At 55.8% G+C, this 17,058-nt stretch overlaps 1 protein-coding gene across 1 annotated transcript in view; it reads left to right on the plus strand.

Annotated features, from left to right (window-relative positions):
* CPNE5 (copine 5) overlaps positions 1–17,058 on the plus strand; it is a 149,492-nt gene that overhangs the window by 53,548 nt on the left and 78,886 nt on the right. Inside the window, exon 7 of the mRNA XM_067531656.1 lies at positions 13,107–13,166. Coding sequence (XP_067387757.1) covers positions 13,107–13,166 — 60 coding nt within the window. The remainder of the gene's footprint in view (positions 1–13,106; positions 13,167–17,058) is intronic.

Genomic DNA, 17,058 nt, shown 5'->3' on the forward strand with positions numbered 1-17,058 from the left:
TTCTGCTCGGTGAAGGGTTTGCACTACAGGGGTTAACAAGGAAGGGGGCTCAGAGGAGTCACTCCTGATTTATATGGTGGTGAGCATTGTGGGGGCCAGGCCCATTGGAGTTACTCCTGATTTACACCAGGGGAGTGTGAGGAAAATCAGGTGCAATGAGGTTACTCCTGGTTTACACCGGAATGAGTGCTTGGGGAATTGGACCCAATGAGGATGCTCCGGATTTATACCAGGGTGAGTGCAAGGGGAATTGGGCCCAGTGGGGTCACTCCTGGTTTACACCAGGATGAGACGAGGAGAATCAGGCCCAGTGGAGTTGCTCCTGGTTTACACCAGGATGAGACGAGGAGAATCGAGCTCAGTGGAGTTACTCCTGGTTTACACCAGGATGAGATGAGGAGAATCGGGCCCAGTGGGGTTATTCCTGGCTTACACCGGTGGCTGAAGGAGGGACCAGGCCCCGAGCTGTTTGTGTCCGTACAGTGTAGAGCCAGCCAAGAGATTCACAGCCAGTGTGGCTGCTGGAGACGGGATCGTGCCACAGTCTCCTGTTGACTCTCCCATGGGGGTTCCCCCCCCCGGCCTCCTGATCACTGCGGTGCTGAGATGATAAATCCGGAGCCAGTGGGTGTTTTTCTCCTGTGCTCGGCCTTCGGTGAGCAGATGAGGCTTCGCTAGCCCTGCTGGAGTGAGGCTGTGGGTGCAAATAGCCACAAGTGACTGAAGGCTGGCCTGTGTCCCCAGTTACCCTGGTGTAAATCCTGAGCAACTCCACTGCCTTCCTCCCAGACAGGGGCTCCTGGGTGCGAGCAGACTGGCTCCTGGCTCAGCTGCTTGCCCACCTGCCCCTTCGTTTCACTGGCTGTTGCCTTCCCCTCACACTTCCAGTGGCCAGAACCCCACTGTCCCTCCTTGGTCCAGTGCCCCCCAGGGCCCACCAAGGAACCGTGGGAATTAGTCAGTTAGCAGGGACTATAGGAAGGCAGGATGACCCAGGGGTTAGTGAGACCTGGGTTTTATTGCTCAAACTCCCTGGGTGACTGTGGGCAAGTCACTTAGCCTGGCTGTGCCTCAGCTCCCAGCTGCACACTGGTGGGAGCAGCCCCATGCAGGAGTGATGTGAGCGTGAATACATTAAGGACTAGGGATTGCGATGGTGCAAGTGCCAGCGATCCGTTGAAAAGCGTCTCTTTGGGTCTAATGCAATTCCCCAAGGGTCACCATGGCAACCTCAGCTGGGATTTCTGGGCATCTTCGGACGCTGAAAAGGACTCAGGTATTTAAAGCTGACCTGCACGGGAAAAGAAATTGACATGTGTTGTTTACTGATCCTTTCTGATGGAAAAAGGAGACCTGGAAGGGGGGGTTCATTTGAGGGATTTGCGTTTTTTTTCCCTTTGAAATCTCGGGAATGTCAAGTTTGGCTTTTCCTGCTTTTGTTGGAGGTCTCCTTGGAGGACCCAGAGATGTGGATTGGAACCCGGAAATTGAAGGAGTGGAGGTGTCAAGACATTAACAAAGATCACTGAGTGTTTCTCAGACATTTCAGTTAAATACCCATTAACCCCCCGAAAGTGCTTTGAACAGTCTTACCAAACGGCCCTTCTCCCCTCAGTGGCTGAGGTTTCACTTCAGTTGTACCTGCAAAGTCACAAACCTGCCAGCCAGCCAGAGAGAGCTCCAGGAAAAGCTGGGTAGGGCAGATGAGACCTGAATTTCTAATGTAAAAAACAAGCAGGAAAACGTCTTTATCTGTGGTGAGAAATGCCCATCTCCCTTGCTGCGGATCACCCTTAAGTGTTACTACACCAAATCAGGCATGCAGAGTTATTCTTCCAAGGGACTTTCCAGTCCTTACACAGCATCTGTGGAGCAGGCAAACTTCTGATGCTGGGCCAGGATGAAATGGCCTCTGTGGAGCTGGTAGCACTGCTGTCGATCCCACGTAGATCAAGGGCTGGCTCACCTGCGCCAGAGCGATCACTGGCCAGCGTGGCAGGAAGCACATGTGGTTTGCTTTGAAATGGGGGGGGGGGCGGGCACTAGTTTTCCCAGCTGTGCCAACCTGTCCATCATGGTGTAGGAGGGAGAGCCCTGGATGTCAGTCACATGTATGAGGCCCACGAAGCCTGGCATCCGCCACTTGCTGCTCGCGGTGTGTGGTGGGCGCATCTTGCACTGGCCGTTAGCCTGCTGCAGAATGTCCCTCCGTAGCTACTGATCCTCCCCAGGCCAGACCTACCAAGCCTAGGAGTGTGTTGCACTCTCAGGGTCCCCCATGTGCAGGGAAGGTTTGTCCAATGGTCAGGGCCCTAGGCTAGGAGTTGGGAGATCTCGCTTCTATTCCCTGCTCAGCCCTGGACTTGTGTGAGACCTTAGGCAAGTCATGTTGGGTTCATCTCCATATAACCCGCTCAGCCTGGCCCGTAAAATATCGGCATGGCTCGGGTCAGCCCGGATGAAACTCCCAGCAGCTAGCCTGTCCTGCTGCAGGCACATGGCTATTTTTAGGCGCTAGCTTGAGCACAGCTGGCGTGGGTACGTCTACACCAGCTGGGAATCACACAGCTCAGCCCCCATGTAGATGTACCCTTAGTCTGTCCCTGCTGAGACTCTCCAGGGGTACAATGGGAATAACAACGCGGCCCAGTTGCACAGGGGGTGCAGCGATAAATGGGGTGAAGATTGTGACATGCCCAGAGACTGTAATGGCTGGGATGTGGTAAATACCAGAGGCAGGTGGAATCAGCCTAATGATCAGTCATTGACTGCAGTGGGGCTACCCCCGTTTACACCTGGGCTCTCTAGCGCTGCTACTGCCATTTGAGGGCTAGGGGGGGCTGTATTTTCGCAGGAGAGGATTGTGTCCCATTTGTACCAATCCGATGGCCATTTTGAAATGCCGTGGATGGCTCAGCATCCCCACTGGTCCCAGCCCCCACCGAAGGACCCAGAATCAAACCCAGAGGATTGTCAAAATGCTAATAAGAACAATTCTAGGGAGCTGGGTGAGGCAGAGAGGGGAATGCATGGCAGGTAGCATCATTTATCACACTCAGCCGGTGCCGGGCTGGAGTTATGGGAGGTGGGGGAGGGTTGGAGGAATTTTTTTCTCTTATTTTAAGGCTACCTGCAACCTTTCGGGATTCCTGGAGGGTTAGTTTCACTCCAGCTAGCAGGAGCTTGCATTAGATCAGCATGTCAGCTGAGAATTCCCTCTGGCAGGTGGAGACTTTGCTTCCCTAATTGACGGACTGAATGCCAAATTCTGCTTATTGCATGTGTGAGAGAACGAGCGAGCGAGAACACCTGTGTGTGTGTGTGTGTGTGTGTGTCTGTGCGTGTGGGTGTGTGATGCAGAACATACTATTATTGGCAGTGATTATTATACACATTTATTTGGAGCCCATCTGGACATTTCCCAAAGCTTCATTTGAGTCGCCTAAGATCTTGCTGAGACAGATCCAATACCCTGCTTCCTGCGGCATTTCCAGCCAGCCAGGAAAGCAGGATTTAATCCATTGGGAAGGCCAGAAGAGACGGGGCTTGCAGCTCTTTTGGAGAAGGGCCAGGCTCCTGCCGGTCTATTGCTGAGGCCCCCATCAGCTCACAAACATGGGTGAAAGAACCGTCAACGCCAGGGCTACAGATGGGGAAACTGAGGCTCAGAGACATGGTCAGAGTCACACAGGAAGCCAGGAATTGTCCGATGCCCCAAGTCCCTGCTTCCAATCCTGCTAGGCCCTGTCTAGCACAAGCCGACAAGGCAGCTTCCCTCACCCCAGCATCCCTCTCTCCTTCCTGCCAGACTTGTCCCCCAGCCCCCGATGGGCAGGGCCCTGCCGAGCAGATCTCAGGCTGTGTGTGGAGGATGGATACACTCAGGGCCTCATCCTGCTCCCACCAAAGTCAATGGCTAAGCTCCAGCTGCTCCCCAGGGGAGCAGGACTAGGCCAGCAGCGCGGGGGCAGTTGTGGCTCTCGTTATCTCCCCAGGGTCAGTCCTGTCCCTGCTGCCAAGACCCTGGCAAGCTTCCTGAGGGAGGCGTAAGTGCCAAGCCTGCTGCTCCTGGATGCAGGGTCGGAGGAGGGGGGGGGGGGGGACTCTGATGTGAGTTGTGTGATGAGGTCGGTGAATGAATGGTTTCTTTTCTGTCTCTTTGGGTAGCTGGACGTCAGCGGCTTTGACCACAGTTCTTAAAAATCAGGCAGAACCTGAAAGCAGCAGGTTTGCCGTTCCCCCTGCATGGCAGGTTTGAGATTATCTCAGACCCTTAATCAGATTGGGGTGGTTTCAGGCTCTCCGGGGTGGAATCTGAACACGGCAGTTTCACGGGCTCCCTGAGTGGAATCTGAATATGATGGTTTTAAGGAGTGGAAGCTGAACATGGACATTTCAAGGTCTCCCTGAGAAAAATCTGAATACGTCAGTTTCAAAGTCTCCAACCAAACAGAATTTAGACATGGCATTTGCAAGATTGTCCCCTCCAGTGGTATTTGAACATGGTGGTTTCAAGGTGTCTCCCCCTCAAGTGGAATTGGAACATGGCAGTTTCAAGGTCTCCAAAAGTAGAATTTGAACATGGTGGTTTCAAGGCTCCCCTCCCCCCACCCCCCCGAATCTGAACAAGGTGGTTTCAAATTCACCTTGGGCTCAATCCGAAATGGTGGTTCCACTCTAACTGGTTAAATTGTCAGGACTCTGGTCCAGAAAACCCCATGTCAATCTCCAAAGAGTAGAGTGTGAGAATGCTGCCAGTTCCCCATGTGGTCGACTCCTCATGTGGCAGGGCTGCCACGTTTCACCCCAGGACATGGGCACATGCAGCAGGGCCGAGCTATCCCATGGCAGCTGCAGAAATGCTCATATGTTTCAGGCGACATCTGACATCCCAGAAGGATGGATTCTCTCAGCTCTCCTGCTCTGCACAGTGTGCGGGGCCAGCGCTCCCTGAGCCAGCCCCTCCTGTGGGGAAGGCTCCATGAATGACACCAGTTCTCCTGCTGCGAGAGCGGATGAGCTGCTAGGACATGCAGACCCTGTTTCCATCCAGACTTTGCTAAACAAAGGGAACAGAGAAGAGGGGTGCAGACAAGGCGATGGATGTGCCCTGTACAGGCTGAATCATGAGCTCTGCCTGCATCTCCAGGAGGGCTTTGATGCCCAGCTAACTTCGTGAACATGCTCCAGGTGCCGGGAGAGGTTCAGAGGCACGGACGCCAGAGCAGCTGACACAACAGCTCAGCGGAGATTGCTTTTCCCTTTTGTCTCCCAGGCTGTGATTTTGTGCTGACAGTTTCTGGGGGCAGCTGCCTGGGGACAGAAGGTTCCTGAAAGGCTGCGGAACATAATTGGCTGCCTTGTTTGGAGCAGCTGCTCTGTCCCTGAGCATAGGGCAGTGACAAATATCAGAGCCCCGAGACTCAGAGGCAAGAGCTTGTGAGGAATCGTTCCCGCGCTGCACGGGCGTCCGCACAGCCCTGGCTATGTTGCCAAAGTGCCAAGCGCAGGATATAGCCTGGCGAGGATTCTCCGGGAGCAGCCTACTCCGATCAGGAGATGGAGGGGAAGTCTTAAGGAAAGGATAGCCCCTTCCCATCCCCCTCCACCACGGACCTGGGCTCGCTCTGCTCCCTTTGCCTAGCAGTGGCTTGCTCTGCATCCCTCTGGATGGCGTCATTGCTGTGCAAAGCTTCTCTGCATCTCCTTGCCCCTGGAACTGCCTCCCTGCCACATTCTCTAGCTCTGTCCTACCTGTCAGGGGCCTAGCACCTCGGCACCTCACCTGGATCAGGCTGATGCCTCTGAGCCCCCCATCCCCCTGCCTGAGGCCTCTCTCCCCCCCCCACGCCCCCCCCCGCGGAGGAGTCTCTGCCTCTGGCTCACAGCCCTTGGATGTGTCCAGTACAGGATGGCACATGGCAGCTCGTGGGACCACAGGCCTAGGGCAGGAATGGCGGGCTCAGCCACTTGGTTGTGGGAACAGAGCCTGCCCCCTCGAGATTCTCCGCTTACACCCAGCTCAGATCGGTAGTGACTGAAAGCCATCACCGTCCAGTGGCTGTTTGTTGGCCCTGGTATGAAGTGAGTTTGCTGGGTCTCAGACCATTGACTCATGGGCGGGGTCCCCAGCACAAAAATGACCCTGGACATTAATTAGCCTCCGTCCCAGCGAAGCATGGAGACCAGCTCCTGCTCATCCGGGCAGGGGGAGACATACGGGCATCAGGGGCAGTGCGCGAGGCAGCTGTGCCAACCCTGGGGTTGTCAATCTGGCCCCCTGCGCCAGCATTAAATTCACCACGCGTGGAAAATCGAACCGGCTTCTGGATTTCTCCTTCTGGTTATTTTTGGCCATGAGAAGAACAGCCACATTTCTAAGACAGATGGTTTGTTAATAGCCGCCCCAGCCCCAGCCCCAGCCAGGCTAATTCTAGAGGGTTTCACAGCTCCTTAGATTTATTCGCCTTTCAGGCTTCTATATTTAACATCCCCTCCCCTTTCTAACTCCACAGTAAATGTTTCACACACACGCGTGCTTCGGATTAGTTGGATTCCCTTGTTCTGCAGCCATTTATCACCCGAGTCTCTTTGGGGAATTCGTTTCTCTGACATAAATAAAACTCTCCAAAGCCCCTGGATCGTGACTCCGCATTTCAGGCAGCAGTAACCGACAGCACCGAAGGCCCATCCTGCAGGGAGGCTGAGCACCCTCAGTTCCTGGAGGCAGGATCGGGCCCTCTAAGGCAGCAGGGTTGTGTGGGGTGCAGGTACAGCGGAGTCTTTAATGAGATGGGCTTCTTGTAAGGAGGGGAGGTTGAGGGCTGTCTCCGAGCAGCCTAGAGGTGCCTGGCCAGCACCGTGCATGTTCTCCGAGTCTCCGGTGAGAGCTGCTCCAGATGGGCGGGCAACTACGATAGTGTAGATCTAACACCTTTCACCTGAGGCTCTCAAAGCACTTTATTAACAAAGCCTCACATTCCCCCTGGGAATGTTGCTAACACCTTTTCGCAGATGGAGAAACTGAGGCACCAAGTGGTGACGTGACCCACGCACGCTCACACAGCAAGCCAGTGGCAGAGCTGGGGAAAGACGCCAAGAGTCCCGGCTCGCAGTCTCCTGCTCCGACCAACACACCGCACTCACCTCTCAGACCTGGAACTAGCTCCCACGTGTCTTAGCTGGAGGGCCCCTGCTCCAACCACTAGCTAGCGCTGCCTGCGTGCCTCCTGTTCTGTTAAACAGTGCACCCACGTCTGATAGCTACAGGAGGAATGTTGATTTGAGCCTCCGCCCATGCACAGTGAGATGACCCCGAATGCCTGATGCCGCTGGCTGGCATATGCCATGTGCTGCCTTGCCGTGTGGCATGCTGGCTGGCGATCTCCTGGCCGTGCCTCTTACGAGTCCATTGCCGGGGGCTTAGTGTTAAATGAATAAACTAGGGGGCATCCGGGTAGAGGGGCACAAAGGTGTGCGTATGCCGGGGGGAGGGCAGGGCGTGGGGCTTGGCTCGTTTCACATGCGTCCAGTTTCCCATCACCCAATGTCAAGCTACAGGGCCCCATGGGCTGGGGAGGTCGGTGGGGCTTCAGTATAAGATGCTGGATGGCCCTGTCCTTCCCCCGAACTGAGGATGAGCCACAGTGTGGGAGCTAAATTTATACAGCTCAGAAAAAGGACGGCTGGGGGCAGGAAGGGGGTCTGTGATCAGTGGCTATAAATAACTTCCAGGTAACAATGCAAACGAAGGAACGGAATTACTCACTGTCTGTGGAGCCTGATGCCAAGAAAGAGAGGAGCGTTTAGCAGAGAGCCAGGAAGGGATAGTTCTCACCAGCCCAGGCAGCTGGGCCAGGGATAGGCTGGGGGTGCGGGGTTGTATTCATTGAGATGGAATAAATGGGCCCAAAGAGTCAAAGGCGTTAGCGTGACTCTGTCACTGTCCAACATTAAACAGTGTTACACCAGGTTCAGGGTGGCACACGGTAACCTCAGCCAAGTCCATGGCAAAGACACCACTAAAAATCCCTATAATCCTTTATCAAAGACACAGAAAAGAGGAGGAAACAGTTAAAGCCTTTGAAATGTAAAGTAAGGCTTTCACCGTAAGAGCCTCCGCCATGCCCTTTAGCTGGAGAGAGTCTTCCGAAGGGAAAAAAACCCCGTGTTTGCCAGTCTCTTAGCTGGTATCAAAGTTGGTAATAACGCTCCGTTTGGGGCAAAGAGAAGAAGGCAGCTGAGCGGGGCTGGAGAAGGGGCATTGGTGTGGCTGTTGCTGTCCCATCCTGTTGTCTAGAAGACAAACCACGCCAAACGCACAGAAGTGGGGAAAGAAAAGAGCAGCCTGCAGAGAAAATGCAGCTTCTGTCTCTGGGTTTGACTCTCGCTTGCAACTACGCTGCTGGCAAAACCCAGGCCCAGCACAGGGTCTGATCAGCCCCTCTGAGACCTGGCAACTCGTACCAGCATCAGGCTGTTTGGGGCATTGCACGTAGCTGCCTCTTTCGGGTCACAGGCTCACGGCAGTGCTGCACAACGTACAGTCTTGGCCGGCTGAGCCGGGCTCTTATTAGACCGAGGCGAAAGGAGAGAGACAGAAAAGAGAAGAAATATGGTGGGGAAGGAGAAGATCACATGGGGCAGGGGATGGCAAAGTCTTACATCTCAGGTAGGGTTCAGGATTTAGCCAGAGCCAATAGAGGTGCTGGTGTCATCTGGGTCGCCCTCTCTGGCCCGGTCTGATTAGGCAGAAGAAGAGTCGGGGTCCTTGGAGATGGTGGGGGTGGCAGCCATGACGGTGAAGCTCCCTCGTTTCCTGTCTCTTGTCTTCCAGTCAGTTAGTAGGGCAGGAGCCAGCTTCCCCCCCAAATTTTCCTTTTGAGAACCCCCCAAGGGAGTGGTGGGCGGAATAGCCCCTCCCCTCATTATTTCACCCCCCAGTCAGGCCTAATTTCGGACACAATCATTTTGTTCCACTGATTTCCAGTCCCACCCTTCTCTCGTTTACCAGGCACGTTCTTAACTCAATCCTTGAGTTCTGTCAGGGGCCTAATTCAGCCTCTCTGCTGCGCGTCTGCACCTTTTCCCCACCACCGCTCATTGTGATCGGTTGTGGTGACACTTTTTGAACTTCCACGCCCTTCTCACAGGGGAGCTCACAATTAGGGTCAAGTTATCACAGCGGGGGACATAAGCCTCAGCAGGGCAGGGGCAGGTGGGATGGGGCTGAGCTGGGCTGATGCTGGAGTGAGGGTGGAGAGATCTGCAAAGGGCAGGGCTGGCGGAGGATGGAGTTGGTTCAACCTGGGTGATCCAGGTGGGGAAGGAAGGTGTCGGGGGTACTGCTGGGGGCATCTGGGCTCAAGTCCCCCTTCTGCCACTATGTGACCCTGGGCAAGTCTCTTCTGTGCCTCTGTTCCTCCAATCTGTGAAATGGGGATGCTGCTGCTGGCCTGGTTGCCACGGGATTCACTCATTAATGGCTGTAAAGGGCTTTGAACTCTTGGTGTAAATCAGCAAAGCTCCATTATTGGCTTCTGTAGGGCTACCCCAGCTGCAGATCTGGCCCTGTGATTTTCTGAGGGAGGGACAAGTGAGAACTTCCCACAGCTAAGGTCTGATCCGGCGGGAGGGGGCACCACCCCACTCGAGTCAGTGGCATGCACCCGTTCACACCAGTTCTGAAGCTGCCTGGCTGTGTCCCAGAGCCGGCCCCCCGCAAGTGGAGTTGCACAGCGCCCTTAGAGAAATGGAGCAGGCCAGCTCCTCTTCCGAACGATGGGTGACACCCTCTGCAGCTCTGCCTCTCGAGCTTCCTGGTGCATCTGCCCAGGCTGGCATTACCCGCAGGCACCAGCTCCCTGTCCAGCGGCTGTGGCGCTGCCAGGAGGCTTGTGGGCAGTGAGCGATGAGGGACAGTGGAGGACAAAGATTGGCCAGACCCCAGGTCACTTCACTGCAAGGTCTCTGAGCTTTAGAGTGCCGATTTGGAGGGAGGTTTTTCCCCAAGTCCAATACCCAGCCCCTCGAGCCGTCCCTCCAGCCCCACGCTCCCTGCCTGGAGTAGGAGCGCTAGCGCCTGCCAAAGCGTTTGGATGGATGCCGGAGACAGGCTCGTGATTATGCCGAGGTCCAGGGAGTTTAACCCCTGGCGAATGCACAGATTCTGCCACCTCCTTCCGTGATCTTATCTCCACGGTCCATCTGCCGGGGTTTCCATAAACGTTCTCCTGGAGCTGGGGAAGGGAGAAGGGACATTTTCCAGGAGGGCGGAGAGCTGGTTCAGTGAGTGTCCCTGGACAGAGAGCAGAACTCAACAGCAACAGAGGGACAGGGGAGCCTCAGCTCCGGGACGCACCATTCTCCGGCCCTGCTGCCCAGCCAAGCTCGCTGCCTGTAGAACTGGGGCGTGGCTCAGTGCCAGTCTTCTCGGCAGCTCTGCCCTGTGCCTGCAGCACTTCCCTCGTCCTCTGGATTCTACCCCACAGTCCTCCCCACACAGGGGCCTTTAGTTCCCCACACGTGTCCCAGAATGCTTTGCAGCAGCAGCAGCTCCAAGGTCCACCAGCGGCGTGAAGGGGTCTGGAATCTGCCGCCTGGCAGAGGCTCCTTGGTGGCCACTGCAGTTGGTGGCACTGAACCGGGGGTGGGGGGATGTGTCATTTTTTTGGGGGATGGGAGCGAAATGGGCAGAAAGAGCAGCTGAAGAAGGGCGCCGGGTTTGGGACTGGCTTATAGGGGCAGGCCCTTCCATTGATGCTGCCTTAGGTATGAAGCCCTACGGCAGGAGGCCACCTCCACAGCGCAGCGCCAGTCTGAAGGGCTCTGGCTGTCCGCCTGGGAGGGAGATCCCATGCTAGTCTAGGGAGGGCACCCCGATGCCAATGGTCTGCTGGCTGGGCGGTGAGTAAGTGGGACCGTCTGTCTGGCTGTCTATGCGCCTGCCTGGGGTTCCCATTTGATGCCGTGGGGCCAAATGAGCCTGCCCGGTCCCTGCTGCGGTGTGGTTGGGCGCGTGGGCATGGATCCCAGCTGCCCTCGCCTTTTCCTACTATGAGCCAGGCCACGGCCTGCCCAGCCGAGCCGCCCGCCTGCCCCGGTGTTATCGTCCCACCACGACTGCCCATGCACTTCCTGCTGGTGCCCGGCTGGAGCCACGACCCTGGCTACCGAAACCGGCCACTGTGCCGCACCAGCCTGGGTGCCGGGGTCTGGCCGGGGCTGGAGCCAGTGAGGCTGTGTATGGGGCAGGGTGGGGAGGAGCCAATCCAGGACAAGGATCACATCACCTTGAGCTGGGAGAGGAGCGTGTGACCCTGCAGGGGAGATGGGGAGAGCCAGCTTCTGTCCTAGCTAATTCCTTCCCCATTGCCTGGCAGGGCTCCGGGGTCCCAGCTGGAGCCGTGCCCCCAGCATTGGTGAGGGGATCCCCTGGGGGCCGCTGCTCCATGCTCCCCCCCGCGCTCGCTCACTGTGGGTTTGTCCTTCCTTTATCTTCCTCCATCCCCCCTTTTCATTCCTCTCCCCACCCCCGCCTTCCTGTGTTGTACTGACTGAGCTGGCCCCGTTCTGCCCGTCCTTGGCTTCCTCTCGTGCTGTGGGCGGGGGGCGCAAGGGAAAGGAACCTCCTCAGGGACACCGTTGCAGCCCAGACTGACTGTGCGTGGGCAGCCCCAGGACCACACTCACTGGGAGCCTGAACTCCCAAGGGCCCAGCCCCAGCTCTGCATTCGCTGTTTCCCAGAAGTCCCTGGGGCTCCCACCCAAAGCCAGCCTCAGTTTCTCTAATACGTGCCTTGGCAATTGTTGCATTCGGCACCGGATCCTGCTCCCCACCCCGTGTGTGACAAATGGCCTGGGGAATGGAACAGCTGAGGGGGCAGAGATGGCTCTGCCTGGCCGGACAGCCACGGCTGAACCAAGGGCACCCACCTCATGCCCCCCAGCCCCACCCGTGCACAGAATGATGGGCTGGGCGTGGCACTTGTGGGGTTAACGGAGGTGTTCGGAGTGGATCGCTACCACCTGCTTACAGCCTTGTCCCCCAAAGCCACCAGCACCCCACTCCGGGCTACTGCAGGCCCTGCTCTTTCTCTGCAGGCCGGAAACTTACCCCCCTTGTCACACTCGAGTGCCCCATTCCTTGCCTCCTGGACACTCGCATCGCACACCGCTCCGCAGCCTGCGGGGAAGCAGGGCACCCTGCTTCACCAGCCTCCCCACAGTTCAGTGCTCTCCTCAGCACCAGTCACTCAGATGTGTCTATGCTAAAACCAAACTGAGGTTTATTTAACAGAGCTTGAGTTCACGATTCAGATAAAAGGGTCTGGACAGATGAGGTTACGGGTAGGAGAAGAACTCTAGAGCCCATGCTTATTGACAAGTTCCTTTCTGGAATAAGATGTTTCTCACCCCGTGGTGAGTCTGTACGGTGCTGGTTCGGTGGAGAGAGCTGGGATCCAGCTCTCATGAGACACTCCTGCTGGCAGAGTCTCTCCTGGGTAACGGACGCGGTTTTGGGCTCTTTTCCCTTCTCTTACATGGTCCCAGACTTTTGTCTCTGTTCAAAGTCAGGGTGTTTCATTCACTTCAGCTCAGTCCTGATGGGCCCCGGTTCAGCCTTTCTCCCTGGGCTTCTTTGCCTTTGGCAGTGCTCAAGCCTGCACGCGCTCCAGCCTGTAGGCACAGGGCTGAGCAGGCTCCCCGGATGTCCGCTCTTCTCAGCGTTGAGTCACCTCTGAGACCCACCTGCCTCAAGTGACACGTTTCACCGCCACAGGTTTGGAACCCAACTTCCTGCACGTGACGTGGCACAAACATCCGGCACCAACCCAGTGATCAGCCGGTGCTTAGCTTTCAGCACCCTCCCTTCGGTGAAATATGGGGGGATGGCCAGAGACGTGTCATATACCCGCCTGGGTGTGTCTGTGTCACACGGGGTTCTCCTCTCCTCGTCCCCCGGGAGGCAGTTTGGGTGTGCACAGGAGTCGGTTCGGGAACGTTGGCCTGGCTCTCCCTGGTGGTTGTCGGCCCCCAGCAGCGTATGGTCTCAGGGAGCCGAGGCAATGGCCCAACTAACCTTCCCTTTCTCTGTCTCCTGGCAGGATGGGAGCGTTCACGTTACATTCCAGAACGGGGAAGCCCATGCCGTCCGTCTCCAACGGGTGAGTCACACAGCTTCACCGAGATCTCCTGTACAGTCAGCCCCGCTGCCCAGAGAGGCAGCTCAACAAGGCGGCAGCGTGTAGGGGGGGCTTTGCCCTGGCAATGCCCCGGCCCCGTGGTTAGAGACCATCAGTCACCAGGGCTGTCAGCCTGGCACCTATGGCCAGCCCTAAGCCAGGAGCCATGTGCTGTTGCAATGAGGAGGTAACCCTGACTAGAACAGCGTGAGACTGCGTCCCCTCCCACGGGCTGGGCACAGATGAGATTCAGGGGTCTGCTGCTGCACCTAGTTGCTGGGGCTGGTCATTTCGCTGAAGCAGGCCCAGCTCGTGCTGGAACCCAGGCTGTTCAATGCCCCTGCACAATCAGCCCTGCTGAAGGTCCTGAGTTCAAACCTCGCTGTGGACCCAAGCGGGGTCTGTTACTGACAACACCACACCAGAGTCCCGCTAGGCCTGACGTCACCTCCACTTGAGGCTACGCCAGGGACGGCTCTGGCCTGTTCTGCTCCCGGGAATGGGGCAGATTTTCCAGAGCAGCCATGTCGGAGTTGGAAGAGTTGGGTACTCTACTCCAATGACATCCAGCCTCCCTGTGGCAGCTGGCCCTGCGTTCTGGTCTTCTCCTGCCGGGGCTCTAGCCATGCCAACATCCTCTTTAATCTCCCTGGCCAGTCTAACCGTAATGGGGCATTTTCAGCAGGGATTTGAAAGTCAGCAGGACCATGAGCTCCTCAATCCCTTAGGGGTTTCTGTCAATCTCCCCTAATATTTTTATAGCCCCATCGCCCTGACATCCAAGGGCCTTTACTTCCAAAAGCTACCACAGGAAGACGGGGCAGGTCTGCTGTGCCCCTCCCACCGCCCGCCCACCTCTGCAGCGGCAGAAATAGGTTTGAACGGGACATGCCCAGCTGACCCCCACTCAGTGCTCCTGGGACAGACTCCCCACAAGGGCCCTGTCGTTATGACCTGGGGGGAACGTCTGCTTTGATCCCACACCAGGGGGGTCAGTCTGACCCATATATGTGAGTAACGCTCACTAGTCCTGATCATACCTTGCCGGTGCCTAGGATCTGCCTGTTCCTTTGGCTTGAATCCTACTGAGGTGGATTGTGCTGGCGCTTACAGGGCCAGCAAATCCCAAATGCTAGGGACCCTCTGCGGTGACAGATGAGTCCCTCTGTCTGTTTTAACCTGCACTGTGATGGTCTGCTGAGCGGGAGAGTCAGGACTCCTGGATTCTATTCCCATCCCTGTGCATGGTGATCATGGGCGAGTCATCTCGCTTCACTGCCTCCATTTCTCCATCTGGGATGAGAAAACCAACCCACTTCCCAGAGGAGCTCTGTGGCTGGCCTGATAAGGCTTGTCAGGTGCTGTGAGATCCTTGGATGGATGGGGCAGTTCAAGGGCCAAGACTCAATAGCTGAATGGAGCTGCTCTGCTTGATGGGAAAGGGAAGGTTTTCGATGTATTGTCCAGCAAACTCTGAGAGTGGGGTTTTCAAAAGCACACAGCACTGGGAGAGAGTTACTCCCATTAGACTGCCAGCTCTTTGGGGCAGGGCCCCCTTTGTGTTCTGTTTGTACAGCACCTAACACAACAGGGGCCCAATCCATGACATAACACTGGAGTCAGTGCTCAAATGCTCAGTCAGTGGGAACAGAGTGAGCCAATGCTGAAGGGGTTGGATAAACCCAGCCTAGTAGCCCAAGTCATCAAAACAGGCTGTAGCACCAATCCTATGGGCCCAGACTGGAAGCTCACAGGTTCATCTCGGGGCATCGTGTGTGCAGGTTTAAGCCTCAGTTTAAAAAACAGCCAATCCTGATTCAGCAAAATCAGCTCCCCAGCAGGGCTAGATGAAAAATGTCAAACAAAACATCTTCTTATTGGAAAAAGGGTTTCATCCAAATGGGAATTTCCAGTGGGAAAATATTGAATTTGGCAGAATTTTTTGTTGGGAGAATCAACTTGAAACAAAGTATTTCATTTTGGGTCGTGTCAACATTCATCTCTGCGTGCCGGGGAAATCAGCGGACTCTGTCTCTAACTCTGACCTTGGCCTGGCACCCAACTCTAACCGTTAGGTATGACCATCCATGCCCCAGTCATTACAGCTTGCTCGGACCCTATCAACTTCTCCAAGCAGGCCCAGCTGAGGATGGACCCTGCAGACTTCCCTGTACTAGTAGTGGCATCTGTACTGCGTGAGCAACAGATACACCTCCAGGCAGATAACCAAGCCCCCTAGGTGCCGAAAGTGCAGCTGGTCACTGAGAATCAGGCATTGCGGGATCAAGTCCAGCAACTCCACGCAGAAAACACTGTGCTCCAGACTCGTCCAGCTGCACGGTCACCCGAGCAGGGACCTACTGTCCCTCTGCCTGAGTGCTTTGATGGGAGCCGCTCCAAATTCTGAAGCTTCATGAATCAGTGACGCCTCTTGTTCTTGCTTCAACCGCAGGTATACGCTTCCAACCATACCAAGGTAGGCCTTGTAGTCAGCCTACTGGCAGGGGAGATGTTGGACCAGGCCTCTCCCCTGTTGGAAGCCAACAGTCCAGTACTGTCCAACTGGAACGCCGCCCAGCAGCCGATATCAACCATCTTTGATGACCCTAACCAGGCCTGCTGCCCTGAGGCCGCCCTGCAAAAACTCCGACAGGGGTAGGGCCAGGCACTGCCTATGTGGCTCACTTCCGCTGTCTCATATCGGACACAGAATGGAGTGTGGCAGCCCAGTTATATCAGCTTTGATGGGGCTTGCAGGACAAGGTTAAGGACAAACTGGCCAGAGTCAAGATCCCAATGGGTCTGGACACCTTCATAGATCTCGTCATCCATATTGACAATCATCTATGCGAGTGATGGGAAGAAAGAAGAGAGGTGTCGCAACCATGCTTCCTGCTATCGGATTCCACCCAACCAGTTGAGCTGATGCAGATAGACCTGACTGCTGGTAACTCGCCCCTGAAGGGAGGGAGCACCGGCAATGCCTTAACTTGTGTTACCATTGTGGCGAGCCAGGCTGTGGGATCTCGATCACCCATGAGGCACCCAGTCCAAAGGAATCTGGGAAACAAGTCATCCCAGGCTCAATGAAAGACTAGACTGGGCATCCTGACACAGTGTCCCCCTGAAACTCCAGTTGAGGTCCTGATGGGGATGTGCACTAGCTCCTGTCACCTGGCACCACACCCACAATTACCAGTTGAGTTGCGAATGCCAGAGAGTCCCCTTATTGATTTGGGCACGGCAGACAACTTTATTAATGCAGTGGCAGCCTGGGCATTACAGATTCCCCTGTAGCCCAAGCCTGTTCCGGACCTGGTAGAGACAATCGATGGGTCCCTCTTATCAGCTGGGCCAGTGGCCATGGAAACTGTTCCTCTCTAAGGAATCATCCAGGGACATTGAGAGGCTCTACAGTTCAGTGCCATCTCTTCCCCACACTTTCCTCTGATTCTGGCCATCTCATGGCTGGCCCCCCACAACCCTCTTATCTGGGCGTGCAAACTAAAAGTTGAATTCCTCCCAGAATTCTTCCAGCAGCACTGCTTGACCCCAGGAAATGGGCAGAATGCTGTAGTTCCCCAATAGTCACATGCCGAGGTAGCTAGTCCAGCAGAGCTGCCCACCAATTCCAGTCCTTGACTTCCATGAAAACATGGTGACTACAATGATGTCTTCTTAACAAAGAACACCGCCCCCTGCCTGCACAAAGGGACTATGATTGCCCAGTTGAGCTATTACCAAGGCAAACATTTTGCTTGGGCATATATATGCCATGTTGGACCCTGAACCAGCCACACTGTGCACCTACCTTCAAGAAAACCTAGACAAGGGCTTAATTCGTAAATCCATTTTATCTGCCGGGGCACCAGAC

Source organism: Emydura macquarii, unplaced genomic scaffold, assembly GCF_026122565.2.
Source record: "Emydura macquarii macquarii isolate MOO-44397 ecotype Brisbane River unplaced genomic scaffold, CSIRO-AGI_Emac_v2 contig_3220, whole genome shotgun sequence".
Taxonomy (NCBI): Eukaryota; Metazoa; Chordata; order Testudines; family Chelidae; genus Emydura; species Emydura macquarii.